Here is a 24,974-nt window from a genome sequence, read left to right on the forward strand (position 1 = left end):
TAGATGTAATACCAGTTTAGCTGAGGTGTGGACAGATCCTATGATTGCATCTCAGTATTAGTACGAAACTTTTTCCTCATCATTTCTGGAAAGAATGTACAGCATATAAATAAAATATTATGACCAGTCAGTAATGAATCATGCTTGTTCTTCAGGGCAGGACTCACATCTTAAAATTAAAGGCTTCTTAAGCAGGTTCAAGTATAATGCTGGTTGTCTTTCTGCATCTCTTGCTATTAACGGTTGTCTGTTGCATAGCTTTAAGCTGTGGTTTTGTGATTCCCTATCAAAGGCTTTGAGAAAATGTTCCTGGAACATGAGCTTTGCAATCAACTTTATTTGATTAGTGAAGTCTATGGCAAATTTCTGTGCTGTAGGTTTTCAGTAATTAATAAAATAAGGGAGTTTATTCAAAGTGGAAGAACTTCTGAATGACTTTCAATCACCAAGTACCCCAGCAAGTCTTTACTGGAGTAATACTTGATTGCAAATATTCCTCTGATTTTTTTTCTTTTGTAATTGTAAATATGTTCAGTTACCTTTGAGATACCAATTCAGCTTTCTTTTGCTCCCAAATTGACTTCATTGATGAGTAGCTTTTATACAGTTTCTCCTCTGGAAGGGAGGAGAATTAAATCTACTGACTATGGACTAGTTATTCTGGGAGGGGGTGAATAAATAGGAGTGGATGTGCAAATTCTTGAGTTTTGGACTTTGCTATGTGGCATTATGCAATGTTATGCTTTCCAACTGAAAAGAGTGTTTGAAAACAAAGCGTAGCTAGAATCTGAAGTCTGCATCCAGTCAAAATTACTCCTGTCTTTATATATTTACTCTGCACTAATAGGTTACACCTTTAATTTATCACGTTCATAAGAATCTTATTGTCATTGTCTGTAGGACCATTGTTTGTGTCAGTCAGATGCTTGTGTGTATTCACTTATGAATAGATAAAATATATTTCAGCTGAAAATCTCTGCCTTAGAGCTAAACTTAAACTTTCACTGTTTCATTATTGTGGTAGTTAGTATACTTAAGGCTGTTCACAAGTGCCTGTCAAATCTTGAATCCCAAGGTGTGCTGTTTTAGCTGAGCCATGTTAATTCACAGTAAATAGCTTTCTGCAGCAGCTTTCTGCCGTACCTTCTCTCTACGTTGATTGACAATTTTTGTTATATTTTCCTGCATCTTTCACTTTCTGTCATCTCAAAAATCAATTTTCTTGTCTTGGAACTAATTTTTATTAGGTAAAGGTTTGAGGCTGACAGGAAGCTTCTCTTAACCAGGATTAAGTTGTTAATTTAATTTCTTCTTTCACAAGATTTATTTAGGATTTATATGGGAACTGGCAACTTTGGTATTTAGAGAACAAATCTGTTCCCAAGATTTACTCCAATAATAGAAGAGATAGAACTGACCACAAATGGAATACTGCTATAGAACATAAGTTTGTGTTTGGTTTTCTTTTGAGTGGCAAGGAGTTACTCTGAAGACATTTATAACTTCTCTTTTGTCCCATAGCAGGGTACTCCACAAGCAGAGTGGAGAGTCATGGGAAGACATGATATATGGCAAATGATTGGAATGTTTACAACTAAAGTCTCGGAGTTGACTTTTTTTTCCTTCTTTACTCCTCCAATTTAATTTTGGTTTACTTCAAAGCTTTTCTGTCACTACAAAATCAGATGTTGATGTTTGCATTAAATACTTGAGTGACTTACTGACTCTTTCCCTTCCTACTTCTGCAGCCCTATCGACAAACCTTCAGATTCCCTCAGTATAGGAAACGGTGACAGCTCCCAGCAGGTAAGACAAAGATAAATCCTGTGAACGCATGAATTGAATTTGTTTGGTTTCATGCAACCTATGCTTTGAGAGGCAAATACTTTCTGAAGTATGGTGTAATTCTAAACAAAACTTAAAATGTGCTACTGCTAAGTTGACTTAATGTTAAACATCATGCTAAATGATACAACTGAAGTAAAAGCAGCCAGAAGTTTTGAGAATTTTCAACTGTTAGTGAAGAATATACATAAACTCTCATGACCTAATTGTCTCTCTTCCTCCTTTGGCTGTAGATAACAAACAGTGACACACCTTCGCCACCGCCTGGTTTAACAAAACCCAATCCAGTCATACCCATCAGTTCATCTAACCACAGTGCGCGGTCTCCTTTTGAAGGAGCTGTAACAGAATCACAGTCGCTCTTCTCTGACAACTTCCGACACCCTAACCCCATCCCTAGTGGGCTTCCTCCGTTCCCCAGCTCTCCACAGACTTCAAATGACTGGCCTACAGCACCAGAACCACAGAGCCTTTTCACATCAGGTATGCACAGCTCTGCACCCAGCTTACACTGCTGTGTATTGTTTGGTTTTGCAGCTGTTGTCTAAAACTTAACTCTGGGGTATACTTTGTATTGCTCTCTTCAATTCACAAATGTTTTATCATGTTTCATTACTGCACAAATGAATTGCATTGATACAGACTTCCTTCTGAAAGAAACTTATAGAGTTTTCCCAACTTCATGGCTAAGTAATCTGAACAATTACTCTGTTTCTCTTAGCCATTTGCCTACTTCTGTGCAGCAGACTTCCAAATTTTCTTAGGTATCCTGCATAGTTACCTGAAGATGAATAATCTTTCTGAAGTGAGATTATATATATTCAGAAAAGATAAAAGTACAACTAATTGCACTGACTGGATGGCATAAAGTACCACTTCACTTGAGTGAAATGTCTTTTTAGGTATGTTAGGTGTATTGATACAGTCTTGGGAATAGTTCACAGTGCTTTAGAGTTCTCAAATTAGAAACCTGAGATGTGGTAGCAAATTAAATGAAACAAGAATGATAATGAATAGAATATAATGATACTTCTATATCTGGTAGGTTAGTGGCTAATCTTTTAGTGTTTTTTCTCCCTTCTGGGAAATATTTTTAAATAATACTATCAGGAGAATAACATGCTGCTAAGACACTGTACACACAATATTGTGAAGATTAAGTAGCAGTGGGAGACAACTTTCAGGTAGCTGCATTTTTTTTCCATAATTAATAAAAATGTAATTGCTATTACAGTTCGAATGTGAAGAGCAGGTTTTTTGTCTGTCCAGTGGCTTTTTTTCTGGAAATGGAGTTGTAGATTTATTTATTTTGAGAGGGCACTAGGCTTCAGCAGCAGTCTAGGTTCCCTACCAGCAGAGGGAGTTAATGTAAGTGATGCTGCCTCCTTGTACTTTGCTTTCTTCACGGCAGCTTTAAGGAGAAATATTCTGAAAATAGGACTGGCATGCTCTACAACTGACCTAAAAAACCTTAAGCAGTACAAGGAAATAAGAGAAAATTCAGGGAAGACTCATTTTTTTTTTTCTACAATGATGCTTAAGAGTATTTAATAGCATCTTGTAATGCAGTGCCTTGTTTCTGTTATTTAATCAAAGTGTATACTCAAGAATTTGGCTTGTTTTTCCATAATAATAGTTTTTTTTCTTTTTTTAATCACTACTCAGAAGTATCTGCAAGAGAATACCCCCCTCCATCCTACTTCCTCACACCCTGTTTCTTGCACAGCATTAATACTTTAAAGTAGCTTAATATTTTCTTTTAACTCTGGTTACACATCCCTCCAGTAACTTTGTATGTTAAATATAACGTTACATAGCGTTATAATGTTTATTGGTCTCTTTCTACTCTGCTTTCTCTGAAAAATACTTATTTGACAATAGCTTTTATGCAATTGAAGGAATTTTGCAGTAAAACCTCAACTTGCTAGTTCTACTGCTTCAGCTAAAGTAGGAATTTGTCTTTTGTCTGAAAACGAGTTCCAAGCTGATAAATATTGTCTTTGAGCAATTTACGAACAAATATTACATGAAGAATAAACTGGCAACAGTAAAATGCGCTAAGGATGAGATTTTTCTATGGGCGAGTACTCACTAATCCTTGTTCTAAATCTTATTCCTCTCCAACAGAAACTATACCAGTATCTTCCTCCACAGACTGGCAAGCGGCTTTTGGGTTTGGTTCCTCCAAACAGCAAGAGGACGACTTAGGGTTTGACCCCTTTGATGTCACCCGCAAAGCCTTAGCAGACCTGATTGAGAAGGAACTGTCAGTTCAAGACCAACCTTCCCTCTCGCCCACATCTCTTCAGAACCCTTCCCCACACACTACAACTGCCAAAGGGCCAGGCTCTGGATTTCTGCATCCTGCTGCACCCGCAAATGCCAACTCTCTCAGTAGCACCTTTCCAGTCATGCCACAGAGGTTCCCACAGTTTCAACAACATCGAGCAGTTTACAACTCCTTCAGTTTTCCAGGCCAAGCAGCTCGCTATCCTTGGATGGCCTTTCCACGCAATAGCATCATGCACTTGAACCACACAGCAAATCCCACCTCAAATAGTAATTTCTTGGACTTGAATCTCCAACCACAACACAGCACAGGTCTGGGAGGGATCCCTATATCAGGTAGGTGAATCAGGACAGCCATGAATGTGATTAATTTTGTGCTTTCAGCTTAGAGTTCTGAGTCAGGACGGGAATAAGAAGTAGCCAGCTACAAGTGGTAGAGCTATATCTCTTAACTGTCATACTAGGCTTATGAAGAGAGGGAGAACATCATTTTAAATATGCCCTATCCATGCGTTGTTTTTTTAAGTGGATATTTAGCCTTGTAACATTGAGCTTTATAAGGAAGGTGGAGTATTCTGTGCCCATTTAATTTTGTGCCTAAACAGATTGGTATTTTGGTTCTTCAGTCTTGCCAGACTGGGCTTAAGATTAGTAAGTAGGCCCTAAATGTGCGTTGTGACTTTTGTGGTGATGTGCAGGTGCTGATCAGAGTTCCTAAATCTGAAAAAAAAAAATTGTAATGATAATTTGTGGCTGATGTCTTGTCTGGGGTTGTTCCCTCTTTCACATAACTAAATGACTGAATAATTCAGTGCTGTTCATTCCTGTACTTCAGACAGCCTTAACGTTGTGATAATCTTTCATTGATTGAATGCTTGCAATGTGTGTGAGAGGATTCATCCTCATTATGAGAGCTGTGATGTTGGAATAAATAAATGTGCAGTCACACCATTCCAGGCTGCGCTGGGTGAATTGATAGGCTCTTGCAGTAATCATTACAGCTAAGGAACTAATTGTAACCATCATTGATCTGATCAAATTCCAGAAGTGAACTTTTAGAATTGCTTCCACAGTTACTGCATACCTTGACCCACACAAGTTCTCTTTTCCTAGTAGGGAAAAAAGTGTTAGTTTTATAATAAACTACAAGCTGAAACTCTGTAAGCTCTTTGTAACCTTGAGGTGAAGAAACCTGCTGCTTGAGATGTTGCTGATGCGGGTTTTCTGTTATTGTTGGATTTTGAGAAGTATCAACTCTACTGTGAGATAGTGACCTGGAAGAAGTTACTTGGTGTTGATGCTCTGATGTAAGAGCTGCATCTGGCTGTTGTTTCACTGTTATCAAGCCTCCAGAGAGGATGAATGAAGCTGCAGTACTGTGCTAGGGTCCTTCAACTGGTTCACAATATAACCATTTAGTCCAGAGGACAAATGCCAAGTAGTTCAAAAGTCTTTATGCTGGCAGTGACTAAGTTTTTAAAAAAACAAACAAACAAAAAAAATACTGTTATTGCTTACATTGAAATGATGGGAGAGGGGTTATCTTTTTATATGGAGTTAAAAATGCAGTGTTTGTATGAGTGTGAATTGTTGCTCGCTGAGCTACAAAGAACTTGGGAGAATGCTACCAGCCTAAGTTTTGACTTTACCTCAGAGTTCTCTAACTTGACAATGACGGGGTTGGTAGCAGTACTGTCTTGTGGACTAGGAGGGTGGGAAAAATCATTCAGTGTTGAAAAATGATCTGTTTCAGTACAAGTTATTTCTAAGCTTGCAAGAAGCGTTCTTTAAATTGTGTTATTTTAATTAATTTGGGCAGTTTGAAAGTGGATTTCTTTGTAGGTCCTTGTGCTACTCCTTGAAGAGCCAGTTGTGTGTTCCTGTTTAATACACACAGCCTGTTTTGTATGCTTTCTCTGTATGTTTTAAGGCAGCAGAAATGATACTTAAGTGTATCCTTTTTTCTATGCAACTGTTAGATCCAGTTGATCTGGATATCTTTGGCAGTTACAGTGTTAAGAATGGAAAACAAACATCTGCTGTAGTCTCTATGGAAAGTTCCATTGTATTGGTTTTGGGCTTTTGTTAACATTGTCGTCTAGTTTATAGTTAGCACCAGTTGCTGCTGTGCAAATGCTCCTCTGCATGTTAGTCCTGGTGTAACTTTAAACTTATGCAAACACAGATATAATGTTTTTTTCATGTTATCAGAAGTCTCAAGTCAGTCTGGTATTGCTTGCTAGTTGGAGCTTGTGTTATTTGTATAGCATGTAGTACCTTGGGTTTCCTGCAGTGATTCTAACTGCCTCAGAAATGCAAATAATTTGAAAACCAGGAGGTTCCTGTGTGCTTCTTGTTTTGATACGCTGACTTAATCGTTTCCAATTTATTAAATTTAGTTTCAAATCTGTATTTAGTGTGCAAGCCTCTCAACAAATCTTCTTATTGAAAGAATAATACCAGTTCATTATGCTTACTTTTAATCTATCAGCAGCAGGTATGTAATTGTAGGACTTCCCTAGTTTCCCCGTTTGATTTAGATTCACCCACTTGATGGGCTTACAGAGAGGGAAGTTGTGTATCAATAAGGAAACCACAGAAACAGGACTTTATTAGTGGTTTGTAAGAGGCTCTAGCTGGCCTAAAAAGGCCATATGTATTGTTAGACCCATTCAGAGGTATGGAGAGATTAAATGTAATACACCCAGAGCTCCTCTTGTTAGATTTTTTTCCATTAACTTGGCTGTTTCAGCTGTAACAGCAAAAGAAACCAAATGTAATCAGAACTTTGTTGTTCTCTAGCAGGGATCTCCAACTTTTGTCATAATTGTGTGTTTCCCAAGATTTCTGATTAATTTTTACAGGACTATACATTTCTAAAGCAAGTTATATTTGACCTGTCTACTTAATGCAGGCATTACTACTCAGCGGTCTTCTGTTTCATCTCATATTAGAGCTGCGCTGTGTTTATACCTCCACATATACAAGTAGTTCTGTTCTGTGAAGCACAATAGGTTTAAATGGGAGTACACACACCCTACATAATATTTCTAAGCTCTCATTTAAAAATAATTGGTGTGGCATTTGGTAGCCTCTTTCTCAGAAGTAGTATTTATTAATCTTAGTGTTTCCAGTGAAATGTCACCGTGACACATTTGACTTCAAAATAAAATTGACTGACTTGAAATTTGCCGTGCTCATCAGAAATGTCTTTCTCCAGTCTTGAAAAAGAACTTTTTGACTGTTTCAACCAAATTGAATCTCTCCCTCCCCCAGAAGAATGATCTTTGCAAAGCAGATGATGTATGGTCCCGTTGTGAGGATCAGTTCAAGTTTGTTGCTCTCTGGAGTGGGGCAGGTTAGAAGGATTACAGTGTACTTTAAACTATAAACAGGCTTTAGGAGAAAAGTTTGGTGATGACTTTCCAGACAGCTTGCTTGTCGCTAAAACAGTCTTAACTTAAGATTGTGTAGCTGTTGTTTATCCTTCAGGTAAAGCCAAAGGATGAGAGTAATTGACGTTCTGAAACACTGGCTGTTATTTCATATATTAATTTCTTAGTTATCCTGAATTTAAGTCTGAGTGAAAATGTAATTGCAAGAACTTCTCAATTTGGTAACAGCGAGATGGCTGAATTGTAACTTTTCCAAGACTAATTCTATACCGCATTATGTGTATATTCTTCCCACGTATATTAGGAATCTGAGCTAGATTAAATAGTCAATTGTGAATAGAGGTAGAGAAGCAGAGAATTAAAGCCTGCTTAGAGGGAAAGATTTTTTTTTATCTGTTGTCTTTGAAGATAACAGCTGTAAAATCCATCAAATTATTTAATACGTGGAGCCCTTTGGAGATAGCAGCAGACTGTGAGATGCTCCTGGAATTTCAAAATGGGCCTTAAATGTCATAAGTCTCTGTAAATGGAAATAATTGGTAAATCCAAATATTGTTCTATCAAGGGCTTTTTGTTATTGTAGCTTATCTCTTTAATATGCACAATTTAACTGATGGAATTATGCGTATTTAAAGACCAAGCCAGTAAATAGGTGGACAGACCAATTGCTAGATTTGGGTGCCATCCAGCAGTCATTGCAGTAATGGCATCACATACCTTACCAAGACAGTGATTATCATCCATACTTTTGAGTCTTACCTACATTTAGACTTAATTCCTGAGCTTTTCAAAACTTGAACAGCTTTACTTGTTTGAATCTTCTCCTGATTCCATGCCCTTAGCTATCAGCCTCGTCTTGAATGCCAAATCCTTTGTCTAATGCCACCTTTGGGGTGAGGTTTTAGTGAAAGAAGCAAACATCCCGGTATGTTGGTAGGGACTATTGTTTTAAAGACTTTGGACTATGGAGAAGGGTGAGGTGTCAGAACTAGCACTGTCCTTTAGTACTGAGTCTTTGACGTGGTGTTTTCCCAAAATGCAGCTGTATTTCCATTTAGGATGCAAATTTCTTTGTTGTTTGGACTTCGTCTCCTGTCTAGGTTGATACTTGATACCAAAACCATGACTTGTTTTATGCAGAAACAGAAATCCAAAGAAACTGAAATGACAGCATAGGTGCTGACCTTTTCTTGTCATTTTTGGCTTAACATTTGGTATGAAGTTCTTCAGGATTTGGTAGTTTGGTGTTGTTTTTTTTTTTTGCTTTTGCTACTTTTCCTTTCTAAAAGAGGGCCTGACTTGTGGCATACTGCTGTTCAGTTCTGCATGTTGTAAAACTCAGTCTCAAAATGCTGTGTACAAAACTTACTTAATCCCATACTCCTAACAACAGCTAATGCAGTTTAAATGGTGTTGCTTCATGTCCCTTTATTTGATTGTAGTAGATTGGAAGAGCATTTTGCTACACTTTTCCTCTTGTCCTGGCAGTGTGTGAAAGGCTTAATGCCAGTTTTAAGTACAAATGGTCTTATACTTAACAGTAAGATGTATTAGTCCATTAACTTTGTTCTAAGCCTTTAAAGAAGACTGCTTGCTCCCTTGCTGGTCCTCACTGACATTTGGCATTCTGTCAGCAACAGTGGGGAAAGCACTGCAGCTGAACGCTCTTTTCTTTGCTCCTGATTAGATGCATGGCTGCCTGTAGCTGGAGTTTTATCTGATGAGATATAAATATTGGAAGTGATGCAGCTAATAGTTTAAGTGCCAGATTTGGCACCTCTGAAGGCCTGAATCTTTGCAGAGTGCAGGGAAGCTACTCTTTGAAATGGACGTTATACTAATATCAAGATTGCAGCTTACTTGAAATTAAAGGACTGAGCACTGCTTTTAAATTGTTTGGACCTCTGCAGAGGTCATGTGTGCTCTGTTGTCCTCAGCAAAGATGATACAGTTCTTGGTGTAATCTTTATGATTGAATATTCTGCGGTTCTTGTGCTTGAGGTACCAATTTCTGTCAGGAAGATTCCAGGGCCTTTGCCCTCCTCTTCCCCCATCTTCTTCTGGCTGTGCTTTGTGCCTGTGTGTGTTCCACCCCCACTTTGAAATTCAGCTCTTATAAATAAGCGCCAGCTCTCGTCTCCTTTTATTTCGGTCAGAGCTGATGTTGTATTTCACTGGTGAAGTGTTCAGCACCATATGTAACAAGTTAGTTTCAGTGTGGAAACAAACTCTTGGCTTGCTTGCTTCCCTTCCTCTGGAGATGCTATTTTTAATGCTGCTAAATTTAAAATAAAGTATGTGGAAGGGGGATTTCAGATTCATTTTTAAAACATTAAATCAAAGTCAAGATTTAAGTCATACTGTTTGAAACTTGCTATGGATATTCCTTGTTGTACTTCTGTTACCTTGCTCCTCGCTTCCATGTACTTTATATTCAGTAGCAATTCTGTCTAACATAACACAGTTGTGTCATGATCTGAGAGAACTTTATCCCCATCACCTGTCCTTTGTCTGGCTATTTCTCCATCTGTCTTAAAATCTCATCTCACTTCTTCCTTGCCCCATTGCCTTTCTGGTGGTGATTTTTAGCAACTGTTCTAAAAAAGCTGTGCATTTCTTTTATACAGTTGTACAGGAGATGCTATCCCAAAGAAACCTTAGTGTAAAAATACTGATGTTTTTGTCCCTGGGAGCTTTGTTTATTCTCTGAGAAATTATAGAAGTCGTTGATGATTAAGGATGGCAGTGAAAGCCATTTTTTGAGTGGCACAATGCCTGTTTTTAAATTGCATAATTTTGCTTTGAAAGAGTGACAATGTAAAGGAAAAAGAAGCGTAATGAAAATCCTCCAGCTTCTCTTGACTGCATCATATCAGAAGAATGACTAATAGCATTAACATAGCTAGATTTGAAATAAATGCTGCGTTGGCTAAAATTTGACTTAGTGGCTCACCTGATTTGCACTCTGGAATAACTCTCCAGCAGGATCCAGAGGAAACAAACAGAGGGAAGTGATTTACCTTTCCTGACTGAGCCATGCCTCTAGCAGTCTCACTAAAGGAACTTCAGCAGCGTGGACACTGGGGCCTTGCCTGTGGTTTAGGGATGGTAGACTGAATTCATTGGTTATAAAAGCAAGAACTCACTGCCAAACTCTTTAAGGATGATTCACCAAATGTTATAAAAGCTGCATGAAACAAATAGTGTCAAACAAAGCCACATCGTGTGAAAGGACTTCACATCCTTATGGATCAAGCCAAATATATAAATTCTAGTTTGATTCCTCAATCTTAACTAAAAGCACAGACAGTTAATAAGCTTTCTACATAAACTTATTTCTAAATAAACTTTGCTTTATTTAGATATATGTTTATATTTAATCAAGTAATTTCTATTGGAAGAAAGTAATCAGAATTAATTTATTGTCATGAAAGTTTTGCTTTTTAAGTTCCTTGAAGCTTTATCTTCCCATGGAATTATGTATCTACAGAAATATCTCATCTGTAGCTGTTACACATTATGGGAAAATTAAAAACTAGGTTTCAAACTTCTCTGTATTCACTACAGTGAATTTAGTGCCTTCAATTTACTGAAGCTGTTCTCACAGTCTGGGTCAGAAGATGAGCTGGGAATTCTTGGTGTCCTGAATCTGTAGCAGTATAGACTCCAGCTAATTTTTTGTCAGTTCTAGTTATTATATTGGCTGAAGGGAAAATTCTCTATATGCATGCAAGTACTCTTAGTGGATTTTCATTTGAAAGGAAAGCTTTTTCAACTGAGGAGTAACATGTAACCTGGTGGGACTGACATCTGATGCAGGAACTAAGAGGAAGCAGCAGATACTTCTATGTTAAAATTACTTATTTTTCTCAAGTGAATGGGAGTTGCATGTCTTTCTGGGATTTATCAAATTGTCCTACATGTAGGATTCAGATTATCTTTGTAACTGTGGTGTCTTAACAATCTTTGTGAACTTAGTTTAGGTTTACATTAAGATTTAGTATTATCATTGGGAAGAACTATGTGTATTCTTAGAGGATCCTTGTCTGGATGAGAAATTAGCTCATGAAAGGATATTTACTGACAAAGGTGAAAGTACTACAAAATATGTTGTAATTTCTGCATGTAGATTGAGGTTGTACACTGTAATGCTATATATTTCAGCAGTAAATAATTAAAGTCTGTAATAAAAAGGCTGCAGTGCTCCAGCATACTGTGGAAACATCTGACCTGGGCTCAGGCGTATGTTTCAAAGCCAGCTAGAATCTTTGATGTGAAATTTCTTTATAGCTTAAGATTAGGTGCCTGGTTGCTGTAATTATGTATTAGATTTGATCTGTTAAGCAGTGGTTTGTATAAGTTGGTCACAAGGACAGAATACTGATATAAAATTGCTTTCTCAAATCTAATGTAAGTTCTGATGTTGTACATTAAAGTGAATAGGAATGGGTGTGCCCCGGTGGCGCAGCGGTAGAATTCCCGTCTGCAACACCAGGGGGCCCGGGTTCGAATCCCCCCTGTGGAGCAGGGGGTAGAAGTGCCGCTCTGCTACACAGAGGGCTCGAATCCCGGGAGTTGGACTCGATGATCTCTAAGGTCCCTTCCAACTCGCACAATACTATGATAATACTACTATGAATCATTCTTTCAGATATCTCACTCTGTAGTTACTTAGTCACAGATTATGCTGTCAGACATTCAGAAAAAAGCAAAATTTAGGAGGGAAAAAACCACCCTTATTTTCCCCTTTAAAGTGTGTTTTTTAGAATTCTGTGTATTCATCTTGTATTTGATGGTTCACTTTATGGGCATGTTAAATTGCACTTTATTTAAAAAAAAAAAAAAAGTGGAAAACAGCTTTTTGATTCACCTCACTTAAATTGGGTAGATGTGGAATTGATATAACCATAGAAATCAATGTGGAGTCAAGATAAAAGCTGCTTTACTTGCATTACTTTAAAGTTCAGAGCAGTGTCTCTATTACCAAATCCAATTTTGTGTGTGTGTTTTTCTTTGTTCCTCTTGCTCCTGGAGATCATGACCATATGACCTTCATTTGGAAACTGCCCTGGGGAACGATATTTAGAAAGGTCTAACTTGTGGAGATTGCCCATGTCTGTAAAGCTTTTACATGTTTTCCTTAAACAGTCTTGCTTTTTATTGCTCCTGTCACTTGATATCTGCCTTATTTGAAGTGGCTACTTGTGTTCCTAATGAGTAGCACTGCAGTCTGAATGTGGGCAGATGCTGCCGTCTTCTCACAGTGATGTTTTCAGGCCTCTGTGAATCTGCATGAAACCTCATGTGGTTTAAGCTTTGTGGAATTCCTAGAAATCACAATTTTCAGGAGTCTGAGAACAGTTTAAGTGCTATTTAAGAACTCTGTGAGCAGACAAACTTACTTGTGTTAGTGACACAAGTATAGATTTTGTTACCACTGGCAAGATGGTGAAGTGTAGAGGCTTTGGTTCAAACACTTTTGAATGCATCTCACGTAATGGGAATCACTTTATTTTAGGATATATCAAAAAGTCCTCTTCTTCCTACAAAGTGAATTATTGGACAACTTTTTGCCAAAGAGAAATACCAATAGCGGAAGGTCATTCTAAAATGAAAAGGATCTGTTCTGAAGTGACAACGGCTTCTTTAACAGAATGTTTCACAGAATGCATGGGCTTAGCTTGTGCAGTTAGTTACATGACATTACAATAAGTTCATTTCTTTTCTCACACCGTGGTTTTTCCTCTGAATTTCTTCGGTTTATTTGTGGCTTGTCGGCAACACTGTTGAGTGCTGTGGTCACACACATGGTGTACTGATGGGTAATGATTTATTAAAAGAATAATCGCAGCCTACATTTACAGAATAGTTGACTTTTCAGCAGGACAAGATTATATAGGACTCCGGGCATAAAGACATTTTAAGTTTTATGCAATAAGTACAGTCAGATTCTTGTATTAACTTGGAATATGATTTTGGCAAAGGACTGTGCTTGTAGTGCTCTTATGTAATGTGAGGATATTGTGCTCTTTGTTCTTAGTTAAGAAGGCACTGTTTGAATGCTGATACAGACTTGATCATAGTGAGCTCATCTCCCACCAAATGCACTAAGACTTGGTGTCCCGTTACTCTGGGCATAAACGTTAAGGAACCAACATCACCAGTGTGGTATAGCCAGATTTGGTACACCTCTGGGTCTACGTTGTAGCATTGTCTATCAGAATACATTGTTATGAAACAGCCTGTTTGGTGTCATAATTGTTGAGTTTGTTCATCTCTGGAAACTCAAGTTTCCACTTGACTAGATGGGATTATGAAATGCACATCAAGAGGAGACTGAAGCTCTATATAGTCAAGAGAACAGTATTTGAGTCTGTTTTTCATACAAATAATGGTGCGTTCAGTGAAACTTATCAGGTTATTTTCTTGTCCCAGAGACTAGGCTGGGAGGTATCTCTAATGTACTCTGTTTTATCTTGATGTGTAAAATCTTTTCATTGCTGTTAACTGGATTTGGACTTGTTTTCCTCCATGTTTTGCTCTTGAAGGAGACCGTATTTCTACTCCTTCAGAAAGAGAAGTGGTAGTGCATTGGGTCTCATGTTCATAGGTTATGGTGTCCAACTGAAGTCTGTTAGCCAGTCAAAAATTAAACGTATTTTGTATCAGGAAGTAAAGTTGGGTAAAGTAAGAAAATGCTATTTCTGGTGGATCTGTAGTGACTGGAAGTTAACCCTTTGTTTGTAAATATGGTACTAGCTTTATGGTAGCCATTAACTTGATTACTGTGTTGAGGTGGCTTGTTCTCGTAAGATGGTGGATGTAGTCTGTGTGGATCTGTGTAGTCGACTTGTATTTTTACTTATCCACATTTACAACCTGTCGGACTCCAGCAGAGACATGGTGATTTGTTTTGGTTTGAGTCCTGCACCTGTATGGTGCTCAGAGATTGCTCATGGTACTAGTTTGCATCAGGATGCTTTCTAGCTGAATATATGACCTGATCCCTAGCAGTAACCAAGGATTCAGAGGGTGGTGCAGGAAGTGGGGAAGGGCCTTGCCATTGACGCTCTATCAGTCCCACCTATTCTGACCCCCTAATGTATGTAATCGCTTACCACATCCCACATTACAAGAGTAATGGCTGTATTCCTCCTTAGGAGCTGGGAGAAAGCTGAGAAGCTTTGGTTTGTTGTTTTCAACTCTATTTATTAGTGAAGCTGGAAACCTCTTACAGGTGCTTGAGTAAAGTGCTGCTTGCTTTTTCTCTGCTGTCAGAAGGCAAAGATCTCTTTTGTTGTAGTTTGCCTTTCAGCCTCCACTGTGTCAGTCTTTTCCATTCCTTCAAGAGGTTCCATAGAAAGTCTTGTATTGCAAATGCTTGTTATCCTTCTGGACTCTTACATACCCTGTACTAGTGTACAGAGTACAACATGGCAGTAACCCATGTTTTCTAGGCCCAGATGGCCTACTGCCACATGGGATTTGTTTTCCTATCCCATTTCTTATAAATGGTGTCATCTGGGTGGCTTAATCTTCACTGAACTTTCTCAGTGATGTTAATTAGCATGTGTTAATGTGTTGATGTTAATTGTGCATGTCCAACACATACATTGCAGGTTTGTAGTTTATTTGTTCACTCGTGAGCTTTGCAGACTTGCTGGGGATTAGTAATATCTGTAATTAAGCCCACAGGGAGCTTACAGATCCCCAGCTCACGAGTATTTAGTATGTTAGCATACACTTGGTCTTAGTAAGAATCTTATGTGTGGGTTTGCCCAATAGTTGAAGTAATTAAACTGAACTGTGTTGCTTTGCACAAGCTTTTGGAAGCAGTGTTGAGAAACTAAAGTGGAAACTGATGCTGTGCCATGTGGAATCCATCACAAAGTGATTTCTGTGATGGTGAAAGGGTTAATTTTCCTCTGAGAGAGATGAACTTGGGAACTTCTCAAGCTTCTTAACATGAATGCTTGGAAGGATGGTGGGCAAAAATTGAAGCTATTTCTGGCTAGCACTTGAAACAGTTTGTTTTTAACCCAGATCGTGTAACTAGATTTGAAATAAATAAATCTTACAGGTCTCAATGAAAAAGTAATTGCACCAAGTTCCTTAAAACTGTGTGCCTTCATATAGCAAGGAAACAAGTGGGAGCTCTAGGGAGAACACGAAGTAGATTGTATTTACCCAGTAGTAGAAATGGAAGCTAGCTTTATGCACTATGACTCAACAGCAAATGAATAGCAGTTAGGACAAGTCAGTGAAAAGCCTGCTCTTTGCATCCACTGTGACTTGTAGATAATTTTCCTGCCACACATCTGTATGGATAGAGTGACGCATAAGCTGGGACTCTGGGTTGCTTTTCTCATGTCTGTGTGCTGAGGTTACTAAAAGCTTGTCTGAATTACTTTCTTGAAGCAGAACTATGGTTCTGTTACTAGTTTGTGTTTGGCTTTTTTTTCCTCCTGTGGCACTTAAAACTTCAATCTCTAGATGAAACATGGTGCATGTATTAAACAAGATCTGGAGTTCACTTCTACAGGATTTTTGACCTGTTGACTCTTTGCTTATGCTTGAGTTCTTTCTTCCCCATTGGGGTAGTTCATGCACTGCCCTCTGGAGAAAAGTGATTACTTATCCCCATTCACTGGCTGAGGCTAACATCACTCAGTCATCAAATTGTACCCCACAAACTTATCCAGGCAAAAGGGATGATCTTGGTAGTATGTTCCTTGCATTTGTGCTTTTTCCCCTTTCCAGGTTCCGCAGGTAGCAGCAGTTTGGCCACAGACATTCTAGATGTCAGCTGCTGACTTGCGATGCAGGGACGTGCGCACAGATAGCTGCTCCAGCACAAGCATCTGTATTAGACAGTTGTGTGAAGGGATAGAAACAAATGCAGATGTTCCAGCAGTTGTCACTGACCAAGTGGATATAGCAGAACAGCATAGCAGTTTTTCTGAGTTCAGCTGGTGATATATAGTGTGGTTTACTGTTATTTGTGATTAAAGTTGTTACAATTCTAGAGTGAAAGAACATCTTATGTGATGTTTATTTTAAAGAGAAAATACAAGTCCAGTCTCAGAAGGGAAAGTTCATTATGAAAGCACAAGATTTCAAGAATGTGCTCTTTTGTTGCTACAAAAGCATGACTAAAGGCATCAGTTCTTCCTGAGTGTTACCCTTTACAAAAATTGCCTGGGAGGCTTAGTCTCAAGGGAGTCTTTTTTTCAGGGTCTAAGTATAGCATTGCAAGTTAGCAATATCCTCTACTTTTCCATGCAGACTTAAATCTCTTCTGCTGTCAATGAATTAGCTACTGTGAAGTAGCAGATGAAGTATGCATGCATATCACAGCAGTATCCTGGTTAACATCAAGATCTTTTCTTCAATTAGGACGGGCAGAGATGGCTTAAAGATAAAAGTTGTTTTTGTCAGAGCATAGTACAAGCATACTACCCACCATTCTCCTTTTAAGTATACTTGACTTCAAGTTAATATTAAATGTGGCTTTCTGTATTGGTTATAAATACTAGGATGCTCTTGCATGGTTTGCTTCTGCATACCTAAAGAAGGAGATGGTTTGAAGAATCTGATCCTCTGTTTTAGATAGCATGGTTTGCAACTTGTGTTCGGGGATCGTTTGTTGTAATGCTAACAACCAAATCGTCCCTTTTCAATATGTGCCCTGAGTAACTTAACCAAGTAGTTCAGATCTGACAGTCGTGGTATCCAGTTGGTTTGCATCTAACCAAGGTTTGAGGATGTTGCTGTGCCAGAACTTACTCTAATGGGTCTTTAAAGAATTTTTTTTTTCTACTGTTCTTCAACTGCAAGAGGAAATCACGTTCCTTCCAACATCATGAGAACTTAGTTGCCATTTTCTTCAGAAGAACACCAGTAGAGCTGTGAATGATCAGCCTACAACAAAACAGAAAAGGCTGTGATATTCCCCTGCCTCCCTGGTTCCTCGAGAGCTTTAATTATGTTCGGTTTCCTTAGCAAAGCCCTACCTAGCCTTTCTTCATTTTAATATACTTAAAGAAAACAGCCCTTTCAGATCTGCTGCCCATTGATAAAGCAGATGAATTGGGTTACCTGACGTGTGCCAGAGGTGGTCTCGTAAAGGATCTGGTATGTTTTACCTGATTAGTAATGGAGGGAGAGCCTCCATGCCCTTGATTAATTGAGTCCATGAACTGAAAAAATGGGGAGCTGGGGGAGGAGTTAAATCTTTCTCCCACTCCCTTACACTTGGTTTAAAACCTGCCAATCCTCTGGATAATTAATTGACTTTATAAACATTGACCCTAGTTTTTGGTCAGGGAAAGTATTAAATGCCTGATTATAAAAAGTAAAAACAAAATCCCATACCCCACCAAAGAAGGACATCTGTTTCTAACTTCAGCTTTTTATTTTTTTTTTTATCTTTCATTTTTTTTTTGTTGGTAAATCTCCTAGACAACAGCAGTTCTGTAGAGAGTTTAAATATGAAGGAATGGCAGGACGGGCTAAGGGCACTTCTACCGAACATTAACATCAGCTTTGGTGGACTGCCCAATGCTTCCTCCCCCTCCAACGCCAACCACAGTGTACCAACGTCCAACACTGCCACCACCGACAGCCTGAATTGGGACAGCTCTGGCAGCTGGATGGACCCCGCAATCATCACAGGTAATCGTTTCTCACTCCTTCAGCTCCGCTGCAAACCATCCAATGGGTGTTTGGCACAAACTTGATTTACGTCTGGAAAAAAAAATGAAGTCAGTATGCGGTGGTCTCTTCCAGCTTCCATCCACAAAACCTCCAGGGTTCAGGAATTTGTGTGGAACCTCTAGGTATAAAGTGTCACCTGACCTGTTGCTGTGCATGCCTGGGACCTTTGCAGGCGGTCAGGACGATCAGTGCTTATCTATAGGGTCAACCTAGGTGTCCCTTCTGCTGGATGGCATGTCCGGTACGTGCGTTGCTGGTCCTGAGGCACTGAAGATATTAACTGGACTTTCCTATTTAAAAAGGGACGTACTCCACTTGTTTATAAAGCTCTCTTTTATAAGGCTGTCTGGTTGTGTTTCCCTGCTAGAGAGGCTGAAGCATGAGTCAAGTAGGCAGAGTAGGAACTGAAGCACGCAGGGTACTGGTAGGGGATCAGCATGGTAAGGTTGTAGAAACAGGGATGCAGTCACTGCACAGAATGCTTGATAGAAAAAGAGCTCTGAAGGGAAACTTTCTCCTACCTGGATTTAATGTTAAATGTTTTGTGGGCAGGGTACTTTATTTATAACAATGTAAAATGCATTCTTTGTACAAACTAATCATGTTTTCTCATTGTTGCTTTGTGTTAGGTTAAATTGACCTCCTTCATGCTCAGCATTTTGCTTCTGCTCTGACTTGCCTGTATCCTGTTTTTTTCTTCTCTTCATAGGTATCCCAGCCTCCACAGGAAACAGTTTAGACACCCTTCAAGATGACAATCCTCCACATTGGCTAAAATCTCTTCAGGCCCTCACAGAGGTGGACGGCCCCAGTGCAGCACCATCACAAACACACCACAGTAACCCCTTCGGCACACAGATCCCTCTGCACAGAGCCAGTTGGAATCCCTACTCTCCTCCTTCAAACCCAACCAGTTTCCATTCCCCACCCCCAGGCTTTCAGACAGCCTTCAGACCCCCCAGTAAAACCCCCACAGATCTACTACAGAGCTCAGCGCTGGATCGTCATTAGGGAAAGGAGGAAAAAGAAAACCAACATTAGAAATGCAGGAAGTGTCCCACCCCGACTCCTTCCCACACCCACCTACTGTTCCCTGTCATATCTTTCTTTCTGAAGAATCCAGTTCCTGATCAAACCTCCCTCCCCCCCCAAATGCACTGCCATCACAGGGTCGTGGCCGGATCTTTTTCATTAAGTTACTGCTGAGCCGGTGTTTGAAATGCACTGTTGGAAATAATTTTCTAAACATTCTAAGGGCGAGGAAAAAAAAAAAGAGAGAGAGAGAGAGAAATCAAAATGCAGTCTCAATGCTTAAGGAGAATATTACTGTCTTAGTCTTTTGCACACAAGTATTCCTGCCTAGTGGAAAAGCGCCAGCCTACAGTAGGGGATAAAATTCCATGCAGAACCAAATGCAGAAATACGGCAAAGGTATTTAATTTAATTGAAGTTACTGAGCGTGTGGGGCGAGCAGTGGCCTACCATTTATTTAGCATTCAGTGTGGCACTACACAGGGAAAATGCTGGGTTGTTGTTTTGTTTTGTTTTCCTGCTCAGAAATGAGGACTTTGCGTCATTCCGTCAGAGGTGAGACGCGAGGCGCGTTGGAAGCCAGAGCTCTTATAGCGCTGAGTAAACGGCGTGTTGCTGAAGAGTGGTTTAGAGACAGGAGAATTAAGATTTTCTTTTCTTTTTGGTCTTTAATTTTGGCTTTAGATTTCAAGTAAACTTTTAATGTTTTAAAAGCGTTCACAGATTTAATACCTAGCGTATACATAAGATAATTATAAGCAGCTGAAACACGAGTGATATTTACTTCAGTCTTTCTGTCTCCTCTGTCGGTCTCTCTCTCTCTCTTTTTTTTTTTATAAAGAAAAAAAAGCCACAAAGATTCACCTGATTGGGGCACTCTGGGATAGCACTGCATTGGGGCCACATGATCACCATCAGGAGCAACCTCTGACCTCCTCTGCCTGCAGCTTTTACTTAACCCTGTAGTTTCTGGACGTTTGTGCAGTATTGAAAAGACAGGAAAAAGAAACAGATAAACCTGGTTATAACCTGACGCTAAAACTAAAACCAAGGAAATGTACCTCTTTCTTCAGAATTAAAACTAAAATCTTAAATAAAACAGAGAACTTGATGATGACTTTGTGTTGGCCTTTCTTTTGTTAAGAAACTTGGGTTTTGAAGCATTGCATCTGGTAAAACTGTATATTCTTGCATGGTTCCTTCCTCCCATTCGTCTGAAATGGAGCGACTTTTCCATTGATATACTGCACTGTGCGATAACTTTTGTACCAAAGGATGGAAAAAAGCATAGAATTGTTACATTTTTGAAGGGATTCGGTTGTATTTACTTGTTATAATAGCTGGAGGATGCCTTTAACCTTTATTGGCATCATTTTAAATCTGAAGCACGGAACGGTGAAATTTACACTTCTGTCTGTCACTTGGGGCAGATAGAATATAATAATGCCTCAACACATGACAAGAATCCTAGTTGGAACATGCATCCTTCAGCATCTTTGTTTTAAACAAAGGTGTGAAGTGTTTTCACTGTGCAGCAGGGCATGAAGTCTTAGCTGACAGTTCTCCAACAAGCTCTTCCATTTCTAGCTGGAGACCTGCTCTGATACTTAAAACCAGCGGCCTTGTGACTGAGGTGCTGCGTTTAATCTTTCAGAGCCCAGTTCATGGGGTTGGCTGGGGAGCCAGAACTAGAAATGCCTGAGCAGGAGGATTTCTCACCTGTACAGCTTGGTCTGGCTGCCTTCCACAGGACTGAGAGCAGAGCCCTGAACCCTGGGCTGGCAGGGGAATCTGGCCTCTTTGCATCAGCTGTTGTCTGTATAAGATTACAACAAATACTTTGCTTTATACCGTGTTGCTTGGTGAGCATTGCATCCTTCTGCCCAACAACAGCACAGGTAGGAGAAGCTCACTGCCTGTTAATCAAACTGAATGTGCTCTGTCTGGGCAGGCATTTTTGCAGCAAATCAGTCCTGTACCCTGGTTACTTGGAAACGTGTTTGCACCCTGTGCCAGCATCCCCAAAACAAAGGAAGTGTTTGTGCCCCAGTCAGCCCTGCACGTTCCCTGCTGTAACATGAAGTGCTTGCTGCTCCACGTTAGGAAGAGCAGTTCTCTTCTTGACCCTGAAAATAAGCAAGCCTCTTAAAGTAGCCGCTATTTGCTTTCTGTTTTGCACAGCGATTCCTGAAACTTCATTGTTCCTTGATGTGTCTCCTTGCCGCAGTTCAGGAGTAAGACTGTGCCTGTGGTCTATTGCCTCTAAGCGCAGGCTTCAGCTGTTCAGTAGACAGCTGTATGATAGCTTGTTGCTGGCCTGCTAACAAGCTTCTACATCAGAGAAAGATTCATAACTAGAATGACCTCTTCCTCTGGTGCTACCCCATTGCAAAGAGGAGTTCTTGTTGGATCACATAACGCTAAAATGCATCACTGTTCAGATGGAGAATGCAGTGGCTTGTGTTCCTGTTAGCTTATTTCTACATGCTGTCTGGTGCTGATTCCTGCACAACTGGACATCTCACTTTGTTCAGCTGCGTGGGCCTCTGCTGGTTTCTCCTGAGGTTTTTCTGTTGTTTATGGACTGTTTGTTCCTACCGCAAGAAGTTCTGTACAGGTGCTTTATTGAAAGGAGGGAGTTCATGTGTCTGCTTCATATGCGTAAGCATCTCAGTGCGTGGCCTGCCTTTCTTATTGTGTGTATTACGAACATCTTCAGTAGTTCCTTGCGTGATAACAAGAACAGTGCTTGGCTAACGGGGTTGTGGTGGAGATGAAGTTGGAGAAAGAGAGAATGGATCATACACCTCCAAAATGAGTATGAACGCATGTTAAAGGAAGGAAGGGAGCTGTTAGCCAGAGAATTCTCTGTCCAGTTGTAGTAATTGTGGGTTCCATAGTGCTGTGTTGATGCTGAAGGTTGATTTAAAAAGTAACCATCATCATCTGACAAGGAAATTGCATCTATCTGGAGTGACAGCAGAGAGTATAATGTCACTTCCTAACTAAGATGAAAAGCCCTTGCATGAATTCCTTTTCCATCTATGAATTCCGTACTTGCCTGGCAAGTGTAAGCACATCTTTCCCAATGCAGTGTCGCGATAGTGCTGCTCTAACCATGCTTAAAACACTACTGCCAACTTCCATGACAGTTCTAAAGCATAACACTGAGCAGTTTGTATTCTAAGTTCTTAAACTCTTAGGTTTTGTTTTCCCTTCCCCCATCGCAGCTTTTATCCAAGATGCTCATTTAATCAGAGACGCTGAAGATGCAGAATTTCAGGGAGAGGGCAGCAACTTATAGTTCTATAGACTGGGCTGTGCTGCTGTAGGAGGACTTCTGAATTGAACATCTTCCCCTGGGATGACAGGCATGCACCAATTTCTCCCTCACCCTTGCAAGAGAGCTTGGAAAAGATCACAGGAAAGTTCTTGTTCCTCTCTTCAGGATGCAGGAAAATGACCATAAGTTGCAAGGGAGTTTAGGAGCATATGTAAATCCATGGTGTAGTAGGGTACTGTAGTGCCTAGGACTAATCCCTCTGGGGAAAGCTGTAGTGCTCAAATACAAACTCGTACTGCTCAGAACTGAGGTGAGTTGTGCTTTGAGAGGTGGCACAGTGCTTCAAGGTCAGGGTCTTGGAGCTGTCACCCATCCCACCTGAAGGGGCCATAGGAACTCCTAACTCCTGAGGTGAGTGAATGCCAATGGACAGGAAGTTCTAGTGTGCATAGAGCAGAGAGGTGCGAAGTGCTGTTTGCTGGATGGTGCTACTTTACAGCTTCCAGCACTGTGCATGTGGCTAGTGATAGGAATGCCTTCCACTGATGTATTATCAGTCACTACTGTTGAACATACAGGTAGTAACTGTAAAAACTCGTGCTCCTTCCTTACCTCTTAAATCCTAGCACCTGTTGGTGATGGTTCCCTGCTTTGGAACATCCTACTGATGGGAAGCAGCTCTCAAATCCTCTCCTATCTATGGTTTTTGCTGTAAACCAAGCATGAAAAGATGAAATATCAACAGAGCTTTGGGGTACGGTGTAAGAAACAGTGTAAACTCAGTGCACTTTGATCTCATATACAGCACTTGAGAGAGTGAGATCTTCATATTTCCTTCCTCCTGGAGTCTGCCCTATTGCTGTTATGTGACAAAAATGGTTCAAGGGTGGAGCTGATGTGGTGATACTGGTATGGCACTACCAGGGCAGTGGCACTTAAAGCAGCAGTCTAGAAAGCTTGTACTGGCAGAGTGTTGCTGTTCTTTTGGGGATCACAAGGAACACGCCCTGAGATTACATAGCTTTAGCACCTGAACGTTACAGGTCTTAATGCTAATCTCACCCAGGTCTTCAGAGAGGGTCTGAAACCTCTTCTGCCAGTGCTGACAGTCCATAGCAGGCCGATAAGCTGAGCTTATCTGAGGATTGTAACATTTTGACCAAAACTTGTTTAAATTATTTCTAAATACGCATGCAGGCTGATGTTTCACAGTGTGGAATCTTACCCTTAATGCCTTGTTATCAAGAACTGAGGATGAGTTCATTCTCTGTTTGCTGAAACAATAAGCAACCGATGGTGAAGTTTGTTAGGGATAGAAATTGGCACTCCAGCCTTGCAGCCAACTCTGTCACTCTTTATTTTATTGCATAAAATATTATAACTAAACCTCTGGGAGTCCAGGATCTTATCTGGAAGCCCTGTTCCATGGTGTGGAGAAAGCTGGAGGGAACTTCTCTTGGGAAGAGCAGCCCCACGTGCACTGCTCTGGTGAAGAACTATTAGTTAGATGGTGGCTCCGAAGGGTGGTGAGAAGGTGTGGGACTACAGGCTTGTGAGTTGCTTTCTCGTTCTGTTCACAAATTACCTGAAGCTTGTTCGTAGCTACCTTCCTTCTCCTTCCTCTTCTGACAAATGGTGATTCATGATGCCTCACTGATGGCACCTTCCTAAGGCACAGCTCTTCACAATCTCAGCTCTTTGCTGGGCCGAGGCAAGGTGAGAAGGAACTGTGGTATAGATCGAGTGCCTGATAGGGAAACCTGCGATAGTTGGGCTTCCTGCTATTACCCCATCTTCCTCCCATTGGCTTCATTCTCCTACCAGTCTGAGATAGATTTAGAGGAACAGTCTGCAGGTTCCTCCCTGCTGATATCTGCTCTTGGAGCTTAGACTGCTTCTGAAATGTGCATCACTGCAGTCTGCAGTGAAAGCAGGTGTCAATCTCTACGTAGCAAAAACATAACCCCGCTCCGCTTCTCTTGCTTGGATCCAAGGAAATGTGAACTGTTAATTTGTCCCCAGATGTGGTTTTCTGGTTGGGTTTTCTTGCATGAAAATCTCACTGGACAGAAGGGAAATTGTAATGAGATTCCACTGCAAACCGTTTTGGTGCCCTGCCAGTGAGTGGGAGCACTGGGCAGCTCTGATGCTCACAGAGGTTTACCACAGTCTGTGCGGTCTGCCAAATCCTACAGGGCTGAGTTAGATTCAGCTGGAAAAAGAGGGAGGGGGAAAAAACCATCAAAGGTAGGGCATGAGCCAAAGGGAAACACGGGGTGCTTTCTGCAGCTTTGCTTGTTATGTGGGAATGAAAGGCTTTTCCTTCTTGTGGTGTGGTTGCTTCTAAGTGTCTGCTGCAGGTGATACGCTCTTCTGAAGGGGGTCTGAAGAAGCTGTTACAGCTGCTGCCTCCC

General features: G+C 40.3%; 1 protein-coding gene across 11 annotated transcripts in view; it reads left to right on the forward strand.

Annotated features, from left to right (window-relative positions):
• Positions 1–20,394, forward strand: part of CNOT4 (CCR4-NOT transcription complex subunit 4) — an 82,880-nt gene extending 62,486 nt beyond the window's left edge. For 7 of the 11 annotated variants that reach the window (XM_072355783.1, XM_072355793.1, XM_072355753.1 and 4 more), the window contains 5 exons: positions 1,749–1,806; positions 2,079–2,328; positions 3,973–4,470; positions 17,991–18,203; positions 18,955–20,394. In XM_072355783.1, the coding sequence (XP_072211884.1) occupies positions 1,749–1,806; positions 2,079–2,328; positions 3,973–4,470; positions 17,991–18,203; positions 18,955–19,256 (1,321 nt within the window). In that variant the 3' untranslated portion in view covers positions 19,257–20,394. The remainder of the gene's footprint in view (positions 1–1,748; positions 1,807–2,078; positions 2,329–3,972; positions 4,471–17,990; positions 18,204–18,954) is intronic. The other 4 variants (XM_072355802.1, XM_072355774.1, XM_072355813.1 and 1 more) reach the window with 1 other exon arrangement.
• The last annotated feature ends 4,580 nt before the right edge of the window (positions 20,395–24,974 follow it).

The sequence above is a fragment of the Excalfactoria chinensis genome, chromosome 1 (genome assembly GCF_039878825.1).
Source record: "Excalfactoria chinensis isolate bCotChi1 chromosome 1, bCotChi1.hap2, whole genome shotgun sequence".
Classification (NCBI taxonomy): domain Eukaryota; kingdom Metazoa; phylum Chordata; class Aves; order Galliformes; family Phasianidae; genus Excalfactoria; species Excalfactoria chinensis.